Genomic DNA, 22,617 nt, shown 5'->3' with positions numbered 1-22,617 from the left:
AAAACATTTCGGCATAAAAATATCGAAAAACGATGTGACTAATGTTCTATATTTTGTTGAGTAATGTATTTAAATCAGCAAAAGCATTTTCAACAAAGGAATAATTTTAGTGTCATCATCCTTTTAATGACATCATTTACTTAAACTGGAACTGTTATGAGTTCCGGGGTAAACCTATGAAATGTCAGGGTGAGGGTTACTCTACTTCAGCTTAAGACAGTTTACATCATTCACCTTCACTATGTTGCTGTTCTCTGGATCTAGAGGGAGTCTCAGGCAGCTGGACCCTCCCAGGCGACGGGCTACTAGCAGGCAGAGGTGAGGCCGACCCAGACTGGTATCCTGAGACATAACCCCGGCTCTCGTGGCTCTCAGCTGGGGACGACTGATAAGGAGAGCAGGGGCAGGAGTGGCGGGGCTGTGGAGGTGTGTGGTACCCACTGCTGGCTCCATCCCGCACATCCACCAAAGACTGGGGACTATGGTAGCTCTGGTGAGACGCACGGGCAAATCTGGGCTGTTCCTGGTTTGAGCCCTGACCCAAGGAGGAGTGACAGACCTGGAACGAAGGTGCGGCTGATTTGCACTGCCAGACCTCTGTGTCTCTCACCACCTCCCATGGGTTTTCACTTTCCCACAGTGGGGACACCGCTCTTGTTTGCTGTACCCCTGCTCCCTGGGACCAGTGTAGGCTCTCTGTTTGGTCTGGGTGTAATGGTTGGAATGTTCTGACTGAGTCTCGCCTGTTGGAGCAGTCCCGACAGGGGCAACCAGAGGACTGTGTTGGAGAGCTGAAGAACACTTCCCTGTAAGGACTGGAGGACAGTGACTGATGGGAGAGATGAGTGGATGGGCTGTGGTTGGGATAATGGAAGAAGTGACACTCCTCACCACTGCAGAGCCTGTTTGACATTGGGAGGGAAAGACTGTGTGGGTGTGCATGCTCAGGGGCAGAGTAAGGGTAGTATGGTCTGTGGAGACAGGGCAGGGGTGGGGGAGGGGGTGGACGTTCCCATGGTAACTCAGATAAAGGGTGGGCACTATGGCGATGGCAGAGTTCTATGTGAGCTGGATTCAGAGGAGGGGACACTGGTTTGGAAGGCAAAGCAGGAAGGGTCTGACTTTTTGGGTGCACTTTGGTGCTGTTGCAACGTCCGAGACAGTGAGTGTTAGAAATGCAGGGCCCTCTCTCCCTCTCCAGTCCCACATCATTGCACTTAACACTTGTTCGACTACAACATGAGTGCTCCCGTCTCAAGCCACCTGAACTTAGACGGTCTCCATCATCTAAAATTGCTGTCTCCCTATCTTTTTCTTTCCCTCTAGTCTTCTCTCGTGCTCTGGCTTCTGGACAATCCGTTTTTCCTCTTTCGGGGCAGTTTATTGGTGAAATAGCATCTTGCAGTGGATCAGGGGGGAGTGAAGAGCGATTGGGATTACTGGTGTAGGTGGGAGGCTGTGGGTGGCTCAGAGTTTGGGGCTTCACTGTTGGGCTGCGAGTGAGGCATCCATTTGGAGATGCTGCCAAAGCGGTGGAGCCTGGTCCACGTCGCTTCCTCACCTGTGCGTACAGACTTCCATCCAGAGGGCCCCTTGTATGAGAGATATCTGGTAAAAATAAGAAGGAAGTGTGTTTAATTTTACCCTCTTGCACTGGATTTACACGTACACATTTGAGGCATCAACTCAAACACTTTTCCTTCACTTTAAATGGAACAGGATCAGGAGTCACCAAACTGCAGTGTGGGTCCATTGCTTATCTTTGCTCGTTTTGCATGCAGTAGAGGTTCAGAATTGTTTAAGTTTCCAAGTGTCAACCAAACAAATCCCATGAAGCATCTAGCTCAAACACTACACAGCCCAAACTGAGCTCTCGGACAAGATTGTTTTCCCCATTACAGCTATATTTATAAAATTAGCAACTCTAGCTACATAGTCAGCAATGACAAACACTGCTCTGCTAACATCTGTTAGCTACCTCCAGCAGCAAACAACAGACCTGCCCGCTGTCGAGCATTGTGGTGACACATACGTGTGAATCCAGCATGAATGCAATGCTTACTTTAAAAAAAATATTATGTCTGTAAATATTTCTTACTCTCCACGCTGTCTTGGTGATGGAGGTTGAAGTTCTCATACGAATCCCATCTGACCACAGCATCTGAGGTGTTATAATCCACCCCGACAGAAGCATCATTCTTGCGATTTTCCCGACCTTGAAAAACAAACATTACAATGGGAAGAAATTGGAAAAGTAGGCCCTGTTCAGATCTGGAATAGCACTAAGTACAGATGAGTCTCCTTTGACCATATGTGATCAGATCTGGCTTCACCACCCTTATTCATATCCACACTGCATATGAATACGTAAGTAATTTAAATTATGTTTCTAACAATTTTGACTGTACCGTTGTGTCTGCTGTCAGCGTGTTCGAGTGTGTGTCGGTGTGTGCATGTGCATCTGTATGTGTGAGTGCATCTGACAGAAGAGAGAGAAAAAGAGATGAGAGGAGCTTTAGCGAATTAAAGCTCTCTATTCATGCGGATGTTTTCACCATTAGAGAAAAATAAATCATAAATAAGTGTTGCTCTCCTGGCAGTGGCTAAAAATAAATGAACATATTAGTGCTGATGTCAGCTGAGAAGGAAGTCTCTAATGTGCTCTAGGGACAGACTACTGGTATGTCGCTCAGGAATGTGGACACTTTGTCCTCAAACCACCTCCAAATATGGTTTCTGTGATCAGATCTGAAGATGCATTCAGGGTAATAGGGAGCGGTCAAACTGGAAGTGTGATCTGCCCCGATCAGATAACGCAAGACAGATGTTATTACCAGATTTGAACGTGGATGTAAGAGTGAAAGGGATTTGTAGAATAAAATGTACCACATGAAGCAGCAAAGCGACAAAACAGACAAATGATAATATTCACCTTTAATTTTTTCTGGCCCATTTGAGAAGATGAACTCGACAGTAGCATCAGGGGGGAACCTGTCATCTGCAGAAGATATGAACATAAAGGCAAACAAAAAAAAATCCAGACTCTAACTACAAACAGTGATGAAAAATACATGCAAAACAAAGTGTAAAGAAGAAAAACCAACAAACAACAAAAAAGATGTTCTCTCTCTTCTCATAATAGAAATAAATAGGGCATTCAAACAAACTGACAAAGTAAACCGAGCATAAGACTTCAAAGAAATCTATTTTTATTTTCCTGTGTGTGTATAAAATACAGCATTTTGTGCAACTGCCATGAACTCACTGCCTACTCAGCCATGCACAAGAAACTCTGTTTTATCACACGTGACACTGTCATTTGCAATTTGTCTCACAATACACAGAAACTAACTGAAGAATAAGTAGCTCTTGAATTATGCAGTCCTGTAAACAGCAGATATACTCCACATACACGCTACCATTTGTTCACTCATTTGTTCAATGTAGTGTAGTCTAATTCCCAGAGACTGGGTCAGGACAGTTTATTATGCCATCACCAAATAAATCTGTCTTTTTTGAAAGAGAGATATAACAGAATTGGCAGTAAAAATATTGTTGAAAATGTTGCTGTATTGTTATGACCCTGGGTCATAATGTATTTGAGTTTGCCTGTTCTGCTGTTGTTCCTCCCTGCCTGAGGGTGGTGCTACTACCCTGCGTGTCTCTTTTCTTAGGTGCAGGTACTGACTGCTGATTGGAGGAGGAAGATTGGGAGCAGTATAAAATGGCCGCCACTTGAGCTGTTCTCCCTCTTCTCTTGGCCCTACTCCCAACAGCACCATGTTTTTGTTCTGTCTAATAGTATTTGTATTTATTCTCCAGCAATACAGGTAGCGGTAAGGGTGTGTAGCTCTTTTCTTTAACGCTCTTTTTCTCCTGTTTATTTTATAGGGAGTCAGGTCAGAAACCTGTATTTTATTTTATTTACTTTTGATGGGGAAGTTAGGTTGGGTTATAGATTGTTTTGTTTGTTGTTTTGAGCCATGCTCACCCTGACGATAGTTGCTACCATGGTTTTCTTGGAGTATTACAATAAATGACTGTTTGTGAGCTCCAGCCTTGTGGCCTTGGTCGCCCTTGGGAGTGGGGAAAGAGGGGAGCAACGTTTCATGTTATGCACGGTCGTAACAGTATGCACAATTTTGTTCTGGTCATGATTTATATTATGAATTTGGGTCATGATAGTTTTGTCATCTTTAAAAATTAAGCCTTATTACAAAGGGTGTGGGAGAGCAACACAGTCATTTTAAATCCCTCAGAACATTTTATGTGATGCCTTAAAAATCACTGTCATCATATGCTCTGCCAAACAATGGATGAGCCTGTATTTGTTTACCTGTGCAGGCCACATCCAGTTCAGTCTTTCCAAACCACAGCTGGGCTCCGTGAACAGTGCAGGTGTGGAACTGGACTCTGAATACCACCTCCCTCTCTGATGCTCGACTCCGCCGGTGATAGCACTTCACCTGCACACAAAAAAATCATGCAGAAAATTTTTACATGATAGTTGAGTTTAATTTACTTCTGTGCTAATAATAGCTTGGTAGTAACAATGAAAAATGTGTGTGGGACATTAAGGGGGCTGGATTTTAAGTGAAGTTATTACATTCCAGCCATTTCCAACCAGTTCATAAGAAGCCTTTTGTTCCTCACCATAATGTCCCCCTTTAGCAACAATGCAGGCTCCATAGTCACACACAGCTTCCTCGCCCTGGAGCTCTGGGGATCACTGGACACACACACACAGAGTAAAAATGGTCATAAAACCAGTCAAAAACATGTCTCAGTTGGGTTAAATACTGGCAAACAACAGTAACTTCAATGTAAACACAGACCAGCCTATATCTAAACACAGACACTGGCCTATATAGACAACATCTGTCAAAGTAACAGGGGGAGGGAAAGATGTCTGCCCACAGGAGGTGAGGGAAAAAAAGGCGAGTGGTTAAACTGGACAACTGAGTGTGTACTTACTATACGCCTGACGTATAGACCAGCTGTAGAGACTGATAGATTTTCAGGAAGGGATAGAAACCTGTAAATACACAAAGGTGTTTGTATATTAGTCATAAGAAGTTTAATGACATTGTTTGTTCAATGGCAAATGCTTTTAATTAACAAAATGAATGTCTCTTTGTCTCTGTGATTTGATTATGTGGCTTATATCTTTTTAATAAAATGATATCAATAATAATAATAATAATAATAATAATAAATAATAATAAATAAAATTCAGTCCCAACTGACAACAAACGACTCACCTCCTCCAGCCTGGAAGTTTGGTAAGGAGGGAATGAGGATCTGGTGGAGGAACATAGGACTGCTGTTCATTTTGATGGCACCTGACAGCAGGCCACTGAAGTAATAGATGTACCTGAAAAACGTGAGGTGAGGCACAGATGTGATGACAGCAGAGAGCAAGAAGTGATACACGAGAAAGGAGGAAATCTAGCTGGTATAAATACACAGGTGTGTCTGACCTGTTGTGAGAGGGCTGTAAGGAAGAAGAGACTTTGTCTTCACAGAACTTCCTCATGGCGAGTGTGGTGAGAGCCTGGTCTGCGCTGTGGACACAAGCAGCAGTGTAATATCTGGAAACCTTGTGCTTAACCTTATACAGTTCTTTATTCATTAAAAATTATTATGTTTATTTATACATTCTGCAAAGATATGTGTATATTTTTTGCTGTCCCTTATTAAAGTGCATTGATAAAAATTTAAATAAAGGAAAAAGAGGAAATATTAAACACTGGCAATGTGAAATACTAATATACTTGGTAAGACATAATATGACAGAAACTGAAATATGGATAATTGATCTTTACACATGTTGATATAGTGAGTAGCTTGTTACACTAAAAAAAATAATTCAAATTACCCAGCGGAAATCTTGCTGTAGTGCATGTATGCTGCCACAATAACGCCCGTCTTTCCTTTGTTTCCCTGTCAGGACACAAATCAAGGAGACAATGACATTTTGTTTTGGGTTTTTTGTGCCATTATGTTCCATTTTTTTAAGGTCCAGTGCGTAAGAATGACTGACATCTAATGGTGAGACTGTAGTTGTTTTTTATTTGCATGGTAAATAAATGTGAAAGGCAGGCTCTGGTTGGTTTGTCTGGTTGGGCTATTGTAGAAACATGGTGGTGCAAGATGGTGGCTTCTGGAAGCAAGGCTTTTGCCTAAGGTATAGGTATAGGTAAGGTAAACAAACAATAAAAAGACGAGTATTATATTCAGTTACTGCCTATAAATCCTCCTACATGTTACACACTGGACTTCTAACAGTAAAGTAAATAGATGTACATTCAGGAAGCATAAACCTTGCAGTGGAGAACCACAACATTGCTTGGGTCAGCACTCAGCCAAGTCTCCATGGCTTTACAAATCGCACAGATCCTGTCCAAAGGCGGGGCATGAAGATCAGGCCAGCCATAGTCCTCCACCTAGATCACATGGGAAAATACTTTGAATAAATAATTTCACGACAATACCAAAGTGATCACATGTACAGATAATGTATTGTATTTCCTACAGTGATGTGTCATCTGTTGTGTTGTCAGACAGATGTCAATCCACATACCTTTTGGTTAAGTCTGGTGATGTCATGTCTCTTCTCTGACAGATTGAGGAGCTGGAAATGGTACAAATGTGTAAGATATCAGAAAATAACTGATCATTTAAAATGACCTATTCATCAGTGACCAAAACCAGTATTCATTCTGAACAGCTACACAAATAAATAAAGAAACCCTTTTTTATTCATCTAAAATTAAACCTTAAACAGCAACTATTACATAAATTGGGTCCTTTACACAGCAGCTGTTTTGTCACAGTAGATAAAATCAGATTTAAATGAGCAAAACAATAACAGCTGAGTTCCTTAACTTCCTCGCTTTCAGGGTATGCGTGGTTTCACTTTATCCTGACCATTAACCATGAATAAAAAGTGAACAAAGTCTTAATTTCTGCAAGGTGAGTCCAGAAGGAAGGAAAAACATTATTAAACACTGATAGGAAAATAACTCAGTTTTGAATTGGAGACTATGGATGAATAAGCCACTTTCCATCACAAGTAGTTACAGGTTTTCTTCAATATAACATAATATCGATTTTGTAAATAAAGTCTGTGATCAGAGGAAAACAGACACTAAAGTGTAAATATGAGTGGATACCCTGATTGACAGCTTGTACCATTCAATATATGTTTTCATTGCAGATGATGTCAGTGTTCAAATTGCTAATCTCTGGGCTTAAAAATGGGAGTTTGTTTTGTTAATGGCTGCTGTGCAAAAAGCCCCTGACATCATTTTAGGCAACACATGCAACATGGAGTTGATATGTGTGCGACTTAAGTTTTATTACAAACCAGGAACTTGTCTTGGTGCTTGGATTTCAGCATGGAGGCTACTTCCTGTAGATTTCGGCGGTACCGCTGCTCCTCCAGGTCAGGCAGGAAGAAGACGGAGATGATCCGCTCTGTGATGTAGGTGAGGTCAAAGTCGTAGTGGTTCTCCATCACATGCTCCATCACTTGTTCCACACTTTTACTCCTGGACATAATGTGAGAAAACGATTTCCTTTCAGTGCCATTGATTGTTGAAGATAACCAAGCTTTACATACATAATATTGATTTTTAGAGTCTGAATCAAATATCACATGATGATTTTCTTTTGTCTTGATGTGTTATTTGTCTTACCTTGGTAAGGAGCCTCTCTTCCTTTGTGATAAAGATTTTGTGGAACCTCTCTGAAAAACAAAGTTATAGTATAACTATAAGATTTTGCATTACCATACCAACATACCAGCATTATATAATACACTGCCTGGCCAAATAAAACAAGTAAACAAGTAAAGCGACGCTTGATTTGTTCTCTCGCGTTTGTCTATACAGGCTCCCGTAGAAACATGGCGTCATGGCAATGCAGTAGCGGCCCGCAACCATGTTATTTTACATGACTTTTTGAAACACCACGAAAATGAAACAAATAATATTATACAGCGACTAGACAATGCAGGAGCACATAATATGTATACAAAAGTGGATTTTGGGTCATATAAACCCAATAAATACTACACAGTGTCCCTTTAGTTAGCTGACATTTTAATATTGACTGATTTTAAACTTATTTTGGTCATGATAACTTTCTGGCGAGCCCTTGCAGGATGATGGCTCCGTAAAACCTAGAGTGGAACCTGAGTTAATGTCCTCGGTAAGATTTTTTTATTGTACTATTTTCATGATTTGAACCTTGCTAATATGTAACACCAACTTTCAGTCACATCTTTCCAGGCAATTTGTAAAACATCACATAATGTAGTGGTGGCCCAAGTCTTGTGCACATCAATGTAGATGCAAACGTACCAGATCTGATGCTGAGGCACAGGTGGAAGTCACCTGACAGGAAAGAAGAAGCACATGGTTATTTTATTGCAGCAGTCACATAAATATACATACGTATGTATTTGCACACATATATAGACACTAGGAATAAACAAAAAAAAATCATCTGGTTTACACATTTAGGTCTTGCGCCTGAAACACAGATGACAAAAGAGAAGTATGGAGTGAGAGTGAAGAGCTCATAAGGAGGGTGAAATTCATTCGCCTCCTGCAGCTGGTTTGATGAAAAGGCTGTCAGCACAGATTTTGCCTTTCAAAATGATGGACTATAACAGACATTAGAGACACACGAACACACAGCTATCTTATTAAGGACTCTCATTGACTACCATTCATTTGGACAGCCTAAAGAATTATCCCTAACCACAGTTCAAATCTTAGTCCTAAACATAACCAATGAAAGTGAGGACCCTCATAGACATTATGCATTCCCTAGTCCCTTACCCTAACCTTAATCATCACAACTAGCTGCCTACCTAACCTTTACCCTAATCCTTACCTAAACTCAATTCTTACCCTAACCCCAAAACCAGGTCTTAACTCTGAAAAAGAACTTCAAAGATGTGAGGACCAGCCAAAATGTCCTCACTCTGTATTTATACACATTTTTGTTCCTCACAAAGAACACACACATACACAAACTGAAACAAATGTTGGCAGACTCCTGCCTGCATGTCTACCAAATGTAAAGAACATGAAGCTGGCATGTGTGACTTTTTGAATTCTTCCTGCTCATATTGTGGAACAACGGACTGATGTTAATGCAGTTAAATAAGCAAAAGAGCTGAGTATAGAGAAGATACTCAATGAAAAATGTTTGCGTGTGATTTGGTCCGTCTTATTGACTCGTAAAATGAGCATGAGTTGGGAGAGATGGATAAAGTCTACATGTGGCGTGCAGCTCTTCAACGCTGCTCTTGAGCCAAGTGTAATTTGCCAAAACCACAAACACACGTACACAAAGAGAGAGAGTGGGAAGTTGAGGTCATGCAAACAGACTATACAGCCTGAACAGGTTCTTTTGTTCTGGACTGTTTATCATGAGGACATACTGTTAATTGGCCCTGTAGTGTGAGGAGGTAGGAAGTGATATGTCAGGACATGTTAACATGTCATTTCTAGCTCATTTGATGGTGTCATGATAAAGTGCCATAAGAGAAGGAGGGTTGAACGATGGGGAAAATAGGGTTTGTTTTATACAAAGTATAAATAAGTATGTATATTTTATCAATTAACTCTCCATAATAATCCAAATAAGTTGCATTCTATTCAAAATATTTATATTGATAATATTTATTTATTTATTATGAAAAATTGCAATCTCTTCATGACCTCTTCCAGCCCACCTGCAATACCTTTACACTCCATCTGGGGGCCATAGCCAAAGCAATAAAAATAATAAAATGTCTAATAGAAAACATTTGTTAACATTGGGTAAATAACCAGGAAGTGGTATCAAATATTCAGTATCACAGAATAGTGTCGGGGCTCTCAGCATAAACATAGACAGGTGACACCCTATCAACTTTTGACCTTTGAACCCCCATGACTGACAGCTGAGACGCCCTCTGGTCCGTGCTGACAGGTGTCAAACTGCAGGTTACCAAGTCAAATAGCTGACATTTACAACAGAAACAATCCCAGGTTTGGTTTTTGCACCATTAACACCTCTCACACATGCCACTCATGCACACTCACCACTCATCTGACAGATGAAATATCACATGTTATGTTAGGTTATGATTCTGCATTTTTTTTGTTTCAAACATAAAATAATTAAATATAAATTACTTTTTTACTTGCGCTAAAGCTGTATTTCCCTCCGTTTTTGCTATGGCCTTGAGCCAGTTTATGACAAACATTTATTATATGCGCAGATTATGCTTTCTTAATTCACAAAATAGATTAAACTCAGATTATAATCACAGTGGAGATAATAAACAACAGAGGGGGCACAGAGAAAAGACTTTGGCAGCCATGTGATCTAAAGAGTAATAACTAAGAGGAGGAGTGAAGAGGAAGGGTCACGCTGTAATTGGTAACAGCACCACAAAATATGCTACTGCTGAACAGATCTGTTGTTTTTTTTATATTGTGCAGCTGCACTAATACGGTTCATTTATTTATTTATTTAAATTTTAAAATATGCTTTATATATATATTTAAAATTCTTAAACATAAGACAGGTGGAGCCTTTTGTCTGTTTTCAGAAAATGTGCGCAATTTGTGCAAACAGATGAAGTGATATTACAAAAAACAAATACTGTAATTTTACAAAACGATCAAACTATTTTTTCAAAAACATCACTTAAAATGTTGCAAAATGATGTGATGTTCAAAAAAAATCATGTAACCAGCATTACAAAAACATTACTTAAGTTAACAAATTATTTTTTTTCTTTGTTTTTTTTTTTTTTACCAAATGTCACAAAAATTATGTGCATTGATGAAAAACAATCATTGTAAATCCCCAGTCCTTGAATGACTGGAGATGACCCTTTCGGTGAAATAAATCACTAGGAGTATATATTGGTGAGCTAGCTTAATTTACTACTGAGTTAGTATTTGTTAAGGATGAAATAAATCTGAATATATTATTTCCCTGAGACAATCAGCAGCTTTAATACTGTAATTTAATCTGTAATACGTACCATAAATCTGTTCATCCTTGTGTTTGTGTACCAGGACAGGTGACAAAATATGTAACATTTTATCAAATAAAACCTACAGTAGGAAATGAGACAGAGGTCCAGCCATAGGACAAGGGATGAGAATCTGTCCCATACTGCTCAAATAACTAGATCAGATATTGGACAGATAAAAGTAAAGTCCAATACAATACAAAAAGCAGTTAAAGCATTTTAGCTGAGTCATGTTTGGGATTTGTATTTCTTCTTTTTGGGAGAACATTTGTTACGCAGTTGGAGAATTATGTCTTTGAAATGACTCAGCACAAATGTGCAGCTTCAAAGCTCATAAATGATCTAAAATGACTGTATCGGACGATAAGACTAGAAGCAGAGAGCAACAATACGCAACATCAAGACAGAGGGGGAAACAGCAGAGTCAACAGGATGCAATTTTCAACAGGATGTCAGCACTGGTCAATCCTGGTTCACACACTTAACACAAACACACACATGCATGGTGTGTACATGTGTTTTTTGGTACCTCTGCCAGCCTCAGGGTCTTCATTAATGTGTGTGAAGTGAAGTGAGTGCTGGAGCCACTGTGAACTAAAGCCATCTGGTTCAGTTTGTCTTGTTCATCAGGCAGCGTTTACTGAGGTGCCAGTGACAGCACTCAATCCCACCCTCGAGGAGCTTACTGACTATTACTGAGGCCTGGTTTGTATAGTGGCTCAGTTCTCCTTGTTGATCGAGTACACTTTTCATATATTCCTAATGGCTGTAGGATGAGAATAAGCCATTTAAAGTCCACTTAAAGCAGAAGAATTAGTAACATCTAATGACTCTGCAGATTGCAACACACAGAAGACTAACCTTTCCCAAGCATATCAGAAAAGTACAGTTGCCTTCACAAAAAGGATGTCATTCTTTCTCATAGATACATGGCAGTGCAAGATGGTGGGGACTGATATGTTCAACTACATGCACCAGCGACTTTATTAGGTACACCTGTTCAGCTGCATGTTATTGCAAATATCAAACAGCCAATCACATGAAAGCCATGAGCACATGATCTACAGTAGATAATCTGTTAAAATCGAGCATCAGAACGGAAGAGGAAAGACAATTTAAGAGACGTTGAATGTGGCACGGTTGTTGGTGTCAGGCTGGTCTGAGTATTTTAAGAAACTGCTGATTTACTGGGATAAATGCCTTATTGATTTGAGAGGAAAAAGGAGAAAGGCCACACAGGCTCAAACTGATACAAAGGGCATTTTTAGGGTGCATCTTCTTTCAGTTTCCTGGCTGCCATTCCTCTCCACCACACATGAGCTGAGGCACAGAGAATATTTTCACTGCCTTGAATTGTCACTGCTTTTTCCAGGCAGAGGAAATCCAACACAGAGTTGTGCTGCATGGAGCAGCTGACGTAGTTCCAAGAAGGCAGAATATAAATGTGAGTCTGAGACACAGGCGTTGCTGTGCCACATTGAGGAGGAGTGACTTTCACTCTGACAGCTCCAAGCTGACATCAGACTGTACACAGGGATAAGTGAGTAAGCTTTCCCATTCCAAACTGGAAAAGCAAATTAAACATGTCTTATTCCAAGTTCCATACGGTCACAAAAAGACACTAATGCCCAAAATCCACTAAAAGCTAAAAGTAAGACTTAAAGCTACAGCGCGTAACTTTTGGAACTTTGTGTTGTTTATGTTGAAATGATGTAACATCACTTGTAATATGACCTTTATCTGAATACAAGCTCTGTCAAGCAATACTATCAGACCTGACTGAAGTAGTGTTTGTGTGTATACAGCAGCAGTAGTGGTGGGTGGGGACAAGAAGCATTTATCCCATCAAACATTTAAATTACAAAAATGTTGTGTTTACAATTGTACAACCTGTTTGAAGCCATCTTGCTATCAAGGTGCAATGTTGCTTTTGCATCTGTGTGCCTTGTCATAAAGTATATCACTTCCTGTGTGCAGCACTGAGCGTCATGAGATCTAACCACAGCTATACAGAGAGACACAAAGAGATATGTGTGGAGCTATGTCACACACTATAATTAAAGGTATGATGTGTGAAATGTATTTTACTCAAAACTCAAACAATGTTTAGTTTGTTCATTGTGGGCAAAACACATGCTTCCACTATAAATAGAAAAAAAACAATTCATATAACAGGGTCATTGCACACTTATAAAATATTAAGTATAATTGTTTTAACTTCCATTTCTACCAAATGAAAATAATTTCAACCAACTTTTACAGACTGGACCTTTTAGAGAGACATCATTTTATGGTATGTGCTTAAAGTTTTACTGAGATCAACAGAGGGAAATGTAGGTGTGGTTATGACTGAGGAGGACATACATGAAAGGGTGAAGTCCCCTCTCCTCTCACCGTCTCATTATCGCTCTATCATTTTCGCTCATTATCGCTCTACCTCTCTTCCTTTCCCCCCCATCTTTGATCCCTCATTTCACCATTTCCTATCCCCTACCGCTCGTCACTCCCCCTTTCTTCCTCCTCTCCTGCCCCCCATGCCCTCCCCCTCTCTACTGTCAGTGCCTGGGGAGAGAGGACAACCATAATCACCCCTACCACGAGAAAAATAGAAGAATTTTCTATCTCCTTGAATAAACAACATCAAATGACAAAGAATACATTGATAAGCAGAGCTTGTAACCAGGGTGAGTCCCTGTGTAACTGGGCTGGAGAAGAGGGGGAATGAGGGGAAGCTTGGACAAGGCCAACAGATCAGTTGTCTGGGGAGTAGAACAATCAGAACTAACAGATCTCTGAAAAAAAGGCCAGGAAGTGGAAGGAGGAGAGGCAAAGAGAGAAAGCAAGAGTTGCTTGATGGGAGAGGGAGAAAGAGAGAGATGTCAACAGCTGAACATGCCTCCTGATCACTGACATAGAGCAGAGAGATTTCACTGAGCTATTTTGATAAAGCTCCTTATTTTAGACTAAATGACTCTCAGAACACTCAAGAGCCCTTTCTGTATATTTGTCATCTGTCAGTCATCTCACAAATCCACTTGGCTTCCCCGCAGCAGCACCATCCATTTCACCATTATTTGCGTCACTGCAGCATGACAACAGAGAAATAACATGCATTTATAGTAATTTGTACTTGAACAAACAAGCTGTGCGTTTGTGTGTGTGTGCACGGTTCTTGTAATATTTCAGAATTATGAAGTACAATAAAGCAATAAAATTAAATTAACTATGATAGTTATCTGCACACAGCATCATACCAGTGAAGGTTATAAATGGCAACGACAACGTAACAGCAATAACTCTCTATGTACCTTAATCATGTAACACAGATGCTCATCTGGCAATATTTTCCATTCTTATCTACTTCAAACACAACCGGGGGGGATTTTTTAAAGATCCCATTCTCCATCGAATTTGTTGCTTCTACCTTCTTATTGATCCGTCATAGTGAGCCACACAGGACAACGTGTCCACTCAGTTCCCCACGGAGAGAAACAGAAAGTCGAAAACATGACTTGCTTAAAAACACCTGATGGAAGGGAAGCCACAGATCTACACCACATCTGGTCAGCATGGGACATTGCTGGATTTGTACAAAGAGGCTTGAATGGCTGTTTATCCATTCCAGCCCCACTGGCCCTAATAGCAACATGACTGTTACTACTATACTCCTCCTTATAGGGCTCTATTCACAATATCAATTCATAAGTCAGCACCAAACATTAGCAGAACAGCTGGCATGTATGAGCAGACACCAGTGACCATCTGTTTTTCACTATACAACATTAGCATCCATCACATGACGCCGTAGGAAAGAGTCTCTGTCAGGTGCCCCTTTGTTCAGAGATGACAACATACATGTATACACAAAGACATCTTTACACAGCGCTGACAGAGATTAATACAATATTCTAATCTCTAATCTCACTTACTTATGCATGCACAGCTTTGGGCAACCTGCGTTTAGTGAACATAGTGGATGAGGTGAATCTCTGTACCTGATTCAGGAAGCTCAACAGTGTTCAAAACAAATCTGAAGCTGGTTAAAAATCTAGAACCAATGCCAGCATTACATTCAAATGCAAATTCATATGTGCACAGTATGTAATTTGTGCTTTAAGGGGTCTCTCAGTAAAAAACAATAACAGATGTTTGATGATGTTGGGAAGCTGCATGGGATTATGGGAATTGTTGTCTTGTTTGGGTCTCATTTTTGGGAACACACAGCAAACAGCAATGTGTAATCTTGATCCATCGGTGACAAAGCCAATCAATACAATGAAAAACTTAATGGCAGCAGAGGATATGTCCTTCACTTATATTTCATGGCGGGTTTTACCAGAGGTTATAGCAGATGGAGCTGATGACGTAATTAAAAGGTGACCAGAATGAAGCAGTCCTTCCATACAGAATTATTACACATTATATCTTAAACACAATGTGATATATTGATTTGAAATATTTATCGTGCCTAAGAAAGTTGTAAAGTATTCTGCTTTACCTACCCAGGGACAAAAGATTAAAAATTAGTTCCAATCCTACTCTGGTCTCTGTATAAATATACACAAATGAAATTAAATACAACTAGATTACCTGCAACTATAGTAAGACCTAGCTCATAAATAAGTAAATCTTGTGAATTCACTCTCCAATATTAAAAATTAAAATCTCTGAGGTTTGTTTTGTAGGTCACAAGTAGAGTCTCTGCACTTGCCTCAATCACATCAAATTAAATCCTCAGTCTTGGCAAATCAAGAGCTCCCCAGCTGCTTTAATGTGCTAATGTGCACAATCACATGCTGCATTAACAGAGCAAACACTGTGGACAGTGCTTAAGGACATCAGATTGCAAGTTGGTAGAAAGCGAATACAAATAAACATGACGAGTCAGAACTCATGTGCTGAGTATGAAGTGAAGCAATATTTCATGAGTAAAAATCAGAGCAGAGTGTGTATTTACCTCTCAACAAGCAGCTTCAGTCCTTCCCTCTGCCTTTTAGCAGTCTTGTCTGAAGAGTGTGATACACCAGCTCTCTCTCTCTCTCCCTTTTACAAACTCTATCTTTGCTCTCGTCACCAACTCACTTCACTCCCCTCCCTCCCTCTTTAAAAAAGACACACACTCGTATGCTCAGTGGCAGGCAGCAGCACATGCAACATAACTTTTCCCCCTCTCTCCCTCTGCCTGTGTCATACAAACAGGGACGCTTTACAGCCTGTCAACTGTGCAAGCGCCTTTGCCTTGCATGTGCACTAACAACACAAACATCAATACGCCGCAGGCAGACACCGAGCAGCGCTGCTGCTGATGTCCTGTGACCTTTTCAGTGGCCAGGGCTCAGAGAGAGGTAACAGCAGGCAGAGCAAAAGTGGCAACAGGACAAAGAGGCAGAGTTAGATGGTGATGGTGTTAACATGACAAACAGACAGAGAGATGATGCTTTAGTGGTGTCGATGTATGATGATGGTTATATATTACACACAGAGAAGTAGGAAAGCTTTAAAGAGGTGATGTGTAATAAATATCTAAGATATTTAAGGTGAAGTAAGTAGTTTATAGTGCCATCTAGAGGAGAGGCTGAAATTTACAACAAAGAACTGCTCCTCTGCTCACCCCCTCCCTTCCCTGAGCGCTACGGTATCCGCAGCTGGTCAAATGTCGTCCTCGTCGTCTTTCTCCGTGTCAGCAGATGAGGTTCGTGAGGCGAGGGAGAGAGCGAGCTACCGCGGCCGTAGCAGACGAAGCGGAGAGAGAGGAGGCGGGACTTCCGCTACAAGTAAAGAGACGCTTGATTTGTTCTCTCGCGTTTGTCCTTACAGGCTCCGGTAGAAACATGGCGTCTCGCTGCTAACAGTGGCTATGCAAACGCGGCCTGCGACCATGTTATTTTACATGACTTTTTGAAACACTACGAAAATGAAACATATTATACAGCGACTAGACAATGCAGGAGCACATAATATGTATAAAAGAGTGGATTTGGGGTTATATAAACCCATAAATACTACACATTGTCCCTTTAAGTCACAAAATAACAATGTTGTGTCATCAGAGGTTAAATGTCAATACTGGCTTCACTGATAACAGTGATTTGATAACAGCTCTCATTTGTGGGATGCAAACTCTATTTATGTTTTGTTTGTTGGTGTTTTGGCCTATTTCACCTCCCACCCAATAAAAAATAAGCAGCTCATATCACTTCAACACAAATGCTGAATGTTATCAAACATCAAAAACCCCAATAGCCCTGTTGAAGACGGATGTGATGTTGGTGAATATTTAATGTATAAAGTGAATTACAGCATGTCATTGTTGCCTTGTCGTCTCCTCTTATCATGTGATAATGCTCCACCTGTTGTTAAAATCAACCAAATATGCTCAATGTTATGAAATATAATCAAATTGTGGGGCAGGTTTGTATGTGTGTGAATACAGTTTAATGCCGGGTATAAGGGCAGCTCCTTGTTTTCGGAAACTTTGGCAAACAAAGTTCTCTAATGTCTGTGTTAGACTTGCAGTCACCATTTCAAGCACGAAATGTGGCTGTTGTAAAAGTTTAAGATATTTTCTCTTTAACTGATTCTACAAAGCATCAAAAAAAAGAAACCTAATAGATGTGAGGGTAATCAGAGAATGATGGTGAGTTGAAAAAGATGCAAAGATAGAGGAAATAAATCAAAAAGCAAGCAATATGTTGACATTTGAGAACGACACAGGAGAGACAGAACAGAGATAGCATGACATGAAAGCTCGCAGCCTTGGCCCCTTTATTTATGAATACCCCTAATGGACAGATTACACACACACAGACACACACACAAACACACAGTCTGCCTTCACAGCTGCTGCTCCTCACTTATTTGTGTCCTCTCACCGATCTCTCTCTGGAAGGCATCTACGGCACTCTTGTTATTTTCTATATTTACCCGCTCAGACTTCTTCCTGTCCAGAATGATCATAGTCCTGTGTGATGATGATAATGATGATTAACCCCCCCTCTCTCTCATCTAAGGCGCCTGATTCTGCTGTAGCCACCAAGAGTTGTTTTGGGCTATCGCTGTGGCAACCAGGGGGACGAGTATGACAAAAATAATAATCCACTGTTTAATGTGTGCTGCTGGGGCATAACAGCTGGTGGGTCTATCACACACAATTAGAGTATGTGCGTATGATTGTGCACACACAATAAATTTAGGAGCCATCATCGTATCCTCTATTAGAAGGTAGGATGGCTGTCACTTACAACAACACTGCCTTCTATTCATTTACACATCTCAGCAAAAATGGACACTTGACTCACTCTCAAGAACATTTTGCCCTCTTTTTATCAGAGAATGCTGTAAATTGTATGGCACATGTTGATGTTTTAACAGTCCGTATTTATTTATCTTTCAGATGAATATTTTGAGAATATTATATTATAATGTTATATCTCTTGCAATTGACATTTTCAATCTCCAAGAGGCTTTCTTGGCCAAGCAATGGTGATCATTAGAGCTGCAACTAATGGTTATTTTCATAATCGATTAATCTGTCCAGCTAACAATCACAATTGTTTGATCTGTCAAGTGTCAGAAAATGTTGATTGGTGTTTCCCAAACGTCAAGATGACCACAAACCAAAATGTTTCTGTTTTAATGATTTCTTTGTCAAATGGAGCAATGGAACAGAAAATATTCAAGTTTAAGCAGCTGATAAATCAGAACGCTTGTTATAATTATTAAAACCAAATAACTGATTGTCAAAATAGTTGACAATTAATTTAGTAATCGATTTATAATCGATGAATATAATAACAAACAAAATTTCTCTTTCAATAGACATTATTCTTCTATGCTGCTGATAAGTGGAATAAGCTGCCGGAGACACATAAGTTATATATATTTTTATCAGTTTGCATCATGAATATTTGATATTTTGTGGTAAGGCTGCACATGCTCAGTGGTGAGGCTGTTTGTGCCACTGTAATGTCGGACTGTGTTTCTTGACAGTCTGGTATGCTGTATTTATATTGTTTTGTAAATTGAATGTTTCATTTGCATGTAATGTATGTAAATGTAAACTTTGCACTTCTTTAAATTCATTTTTACCACTTATATATTTTTCATATTTTAACATGTAGCTTAAACTCACATATATTGTATTTGCTGTGCACCTGCTCTCAGCTGGATTTCCCTGGTTAAATAAAGATTATGTGGACTTGAGCTGAGCTGAAAGCTGAGTAATAAAGGCAATAGAGTCCTCTGCCAGACAGAGAGCAAGTGTGCTGTGTGCTGTGTTACAGCAAGGTCATGAGCTCAGTCAGTGCTGTGTGATGTGCAGCTACAGTGAGCTGGGTCACATGAGACCAGAGGCAGCAACTGCCAGTTGTTTGACATGAGCTGGGGACAGATAGTGTTTGAGAAAACACTTCTGGTACAAAATATCATACATAAAACACCGTCACTTGGCATTGTAGTCTACTTGATATGGTCGTATACCACAGTATTAGAAGTCAAGGTATTAAAAATATACAGTATATGTCATACAGCACCTCAGGTATGGACTATTTTAATGACTCGTCAATTAAAGTGCAGAGTGCAGAAATCACTGAGGTTGTGTGGCATTGAGTATCACGACCCCTCCCTTTTCAGGTTGGTGTATTGTGGTCAAACGAGGTGGATTTCATTTCATTTCAGAGATGTAATAGCAGTAGGGCTGTAACGATATGCGTATCGAAATCGAAATCGCGATACTCAGAGCCACGAACCTGTGTCGCGATGTGAGAAGGCAGAATCGCGAAACGCCCTTTCTAACTCCCAGTTAGTTTTCCAGTCAGCCACATGATCTGAGCTGTTAGTGCTACCAAACTTATTTTTATTAGGGGTGTCAAATTATAGCTTTAATTGTGATTAATTAATTACATTCATCATTAACGTGTTATGTTTTTTAATCACCTTAATCTCTTCTTCACTAATGTCCCTGCTACCGGGGCAGTGTCAGACGCAGCGACAAAAGTGTCATAAAACCATGTCTAACTTTAACAAACACAAACATTCTGCATACACACAGAAAGGTCAGAAACTCAGCTAAAAGCTGACATTGAAAGCACACATTGGAAAACGGCACCGGAGCGTCAGCGTGATTATGTAAACAGCGGAGAATTCACAGATTCTAACGGTACCATTTTTATCACTCTATGAACAAGATTCACGGATCCAGCCACAAAATAAGAGCAAAACAACTGACTTTCAAGAAATACAAGCAGAAATGTTGTCTTACCTTTGCTGTTTATCAAAACAAGTTATTTTCACTGGAACAAAACTGCTTCTCATGAAGAACTACACTTCCCAGCATGCTTTGGGGACAAATCCCAGTCTGATTGATCATTACTTTGTATTTTTCAACAGTATTATTTTGTTACAGAAAAGAGAGAAATCTTTGGTTATTTATTTATGTTCAAATCTGTTCACAGTGTTCCAAAATATTGTTATTAAATATTACATTAAGTTGCTATATAATTAAATGTTGTTTATTCATTTAAAAAAAAATTGTGGAATGTATCGAATCGTGGGTCAAAAATCGTGATACGAATTGAATCGTGAGTTTGTGTATCGTTACAGCCCTAAATAGCAGTATTGTGATACGGTGATATTTTTTACTAAGGTTATAATAATACCAGAATCCCATATTGCACCATGCCAGTCAGACTAGTTTGAAATGATAAAGAGGCAACAGTAACTCACAACAGCACTTCAGAAACCACTCGCTGAACCCTCAACTCATCTCACCATGAAGCAGAAAACTGGGTGGGTGCCAATCCAGCCACTTTATTAGGTGTATTTGTACCTAATAAAGTGCCCTGTGAGTGTATAATCAACTTTCACTTCTATTTACAGTTTAATTCGAGTCAAACTAGAAAGTGCAGTCACTGCAGGAAAGTGCACCATATGTCAAGTAAAGTAGTAGTTGATGAAAAGCATTATTAAAACAATATAATTAAATACAAATATAAATGATTAAACACACCTACAGTGAACAGACATAAGATTTTGAATGGCTGTTAATTTCACAAGCAGTTAGAGCATCAGAATGCAATAAAAAAGCTTGTTTTAAACACTTGATCAACAGACCTAAATATACGAACATGTGTTCAACAAGTTGAAGAAAATTCATGAAATCTCATTTCCTTGTTTGCTAATATTGGGGTTAATATAAAATAAATGGCAAATGACACACACAGAGTCTACCTGTGTGCACGACGACTGTCAACAATCCCTGCTATGTCATGTTACCACATGACTGAATTACTCATTGCAACCTGGTAGCTGTTCAGGAGGGAGGCCATCTTTACGCAGACATCTAGGTCAGTGCACATGGCTTACTCCACATCACATTAACCTCACATTACCTGATGACCTGTGTCACAGGTGCACAGTTTGCTCAGTACAGAGGGACAGAGGGAGGGAAGTCATGTCGTCTTACCTTGGCTTCACAAGACTTGTGAACTGCAGCCTTGCATTCTGCAAACAGAAGGGAGAGTTTATTGTACCAGTGCTCTCCAGGTGTGTCTCAGGCTCTGTCGCCTGAACTGACAGGGAGGTGAACTCACCCTTGCAAAAAGCCCCAGGATTGATGATGTTGTGCTTGCACACTTCACATATCCGTCTCTTCTTGAAGCTCTTCTCCGTGAAGGTGTGGCTCCCAGCTTTGGCGAGCTGCAGACACACACGAGAGTAAAATCTGATCACTCGCACAAATTTAGTCAAGAGGTGAAAACAGCTTAAGGAGGCATTCTGATTCTGTTCAAATCCCTCCGACATGTTTCAAGCTGGCACGCGGTTTACAGTGCGTATTACAAAAGCGTTTGATCTCAACAGCATGCCTGCTGTCAATATAGATAGGCTTAGGTTTAGAGAAACATCACGGAGAACCATCTCCAATAAAAACACCATGTGTCATCAGCACCTAAACTCCTAATATAATGTATAAACAGTGCTTACACGTGTGCACACAGTCATGCCTTCCCAGTGAGTTTTCTTCCTTAAGGCAAATAAATGTAATACTCTGAGTCATAATCCATGGATTTTTCTTTTTATAAACAAATACTCAACAGTTGTGGTAATACCCGCCCAGAGTAACAGCCTCTGAGAGGCACCTTCAACCACTCAATCTTTCCTTAGACAGAGAGGGTGTGTGTACTTGTATTTCTTCCCTCTTTAGGAGCTTTTTCTGGCCTATACACTGACCTTGTCAGGACCAGTAGTTGTCATGGAGACAAAACCTGGTCTGAATGAGGCAAAACCTGATTTCTCAGGAACTGAGAGTGAATGGTTGTTTGTCTCTATATGTGGCCCTGCGATGGACTGACAAACTGTCCAGGGTGTACCCCGCCTATCACCCTATGTCAGCTGAGATTGGCACAGCACCCCCTGTGACCCTCCACAGGAGGATAAAGCGGTAGATAATGGATGGATGGATGAATGGATGGTTACGCTTAAGGCTAAGACTTGAATTGTGGCTGGGGTTAAGGTTAGGGTTAAGCATTAAATTGTTCTGGTTAAGGGTAGGAATAACAGTTTAGGCTGTACAA

General features: G+C 40.2%; 1 protein-coding gene across 4 annotated transcripts in view; it reads right to left on the bottom strand.

The window, feature by feature from the left end:
* LOC310929925 (tensin-2-like) overlaps window positions 1–22,617 on the bottom strand; it is a 37,912-nt gene that overhangs the window by 7,992 nt on the left and 7,303 nt on the right. For 3 of the 4 annotated variants that reach the window (XM_083892790.1, XM_083892789.1, XM_083892791.1), the window contains exons 2-17: window positions 21,637–21,742; window positions 21,510–21,547; window positions 8,367–8,399; window positions 7,701–7,750; window positions 7,370–7,553; window positions 6,584–6,634; window positions 6,324–6,446; window positions 5,879–5,943; window positions 5,481–5,564; window positions 5,262–5,374; window positions 4,975–5,035; window positions 4,654–4,729; window positions 4,337–4,466; window positions 2,933–2,998; window positions 2,099–2,215; window positions 235–1,608 (exon numbers count right to left, since the gene is read on the bottom strand). In XM_083892790.1, coding sequence (XP_083748916.1) covers window positions 235–1,608; window positions 2,099–2,215; window positions 2,933–2,998; window positions 4,337–4,466; window positions 4,654–4,729; window positions 4,975–5,035; window positions 5,262–5,374; window positions 5,481–5,564; window positions 5,879–5,943; window positions 6,324–6,446; window positions 6,584–6,634; window positions 7,370–7,553; window positions 7,701–7,750; window positions 8,367–8,399; window positions 21,510–21,547; window positions 21,637–21,742 — 2,671 coding nt within the window. Of the gene's footprint in view, window positions 1–234; window positions 1,609–2,098; window positions 2,216–2,932; window positions 2,999–4,336; window positions 4,467–4,653; window positions 4,730–4,974; window positions 5,036–5,261; window positions 5,375–5,480; window positions 5,565–5,878; window positions 5,944–6,323; window positions 6,447–6,583; window positions 6,635–7,369; window positions 7,554–7,700; window positions 7,751–8,366; window positions 8,400–16,004; window positions 16,055–21,509; window positions 21,548–21,636; window positions 21,743–22,617 lie in introns of those variants that run through there. The other variant, XM_083892792.1, reaches the window with a different exon arrangement.

This window comes from Microchirus variegatus (genome assembly GCF_963457635.1).
Source record: "Microchirus variegatus genome assembly, chromosome: 7".
In the NCBI taxonomy this organism is placed as follows: domain Eukaryota; kingdom Metazoa; phylum Chordata; class Actinopteri; order Pleuronectiformes; family Soleidae; genus Microchirus; species Microchirus variegatus.
This window is presented reverse-complemented; position numbering and strand designations above follow the sequence as displayed.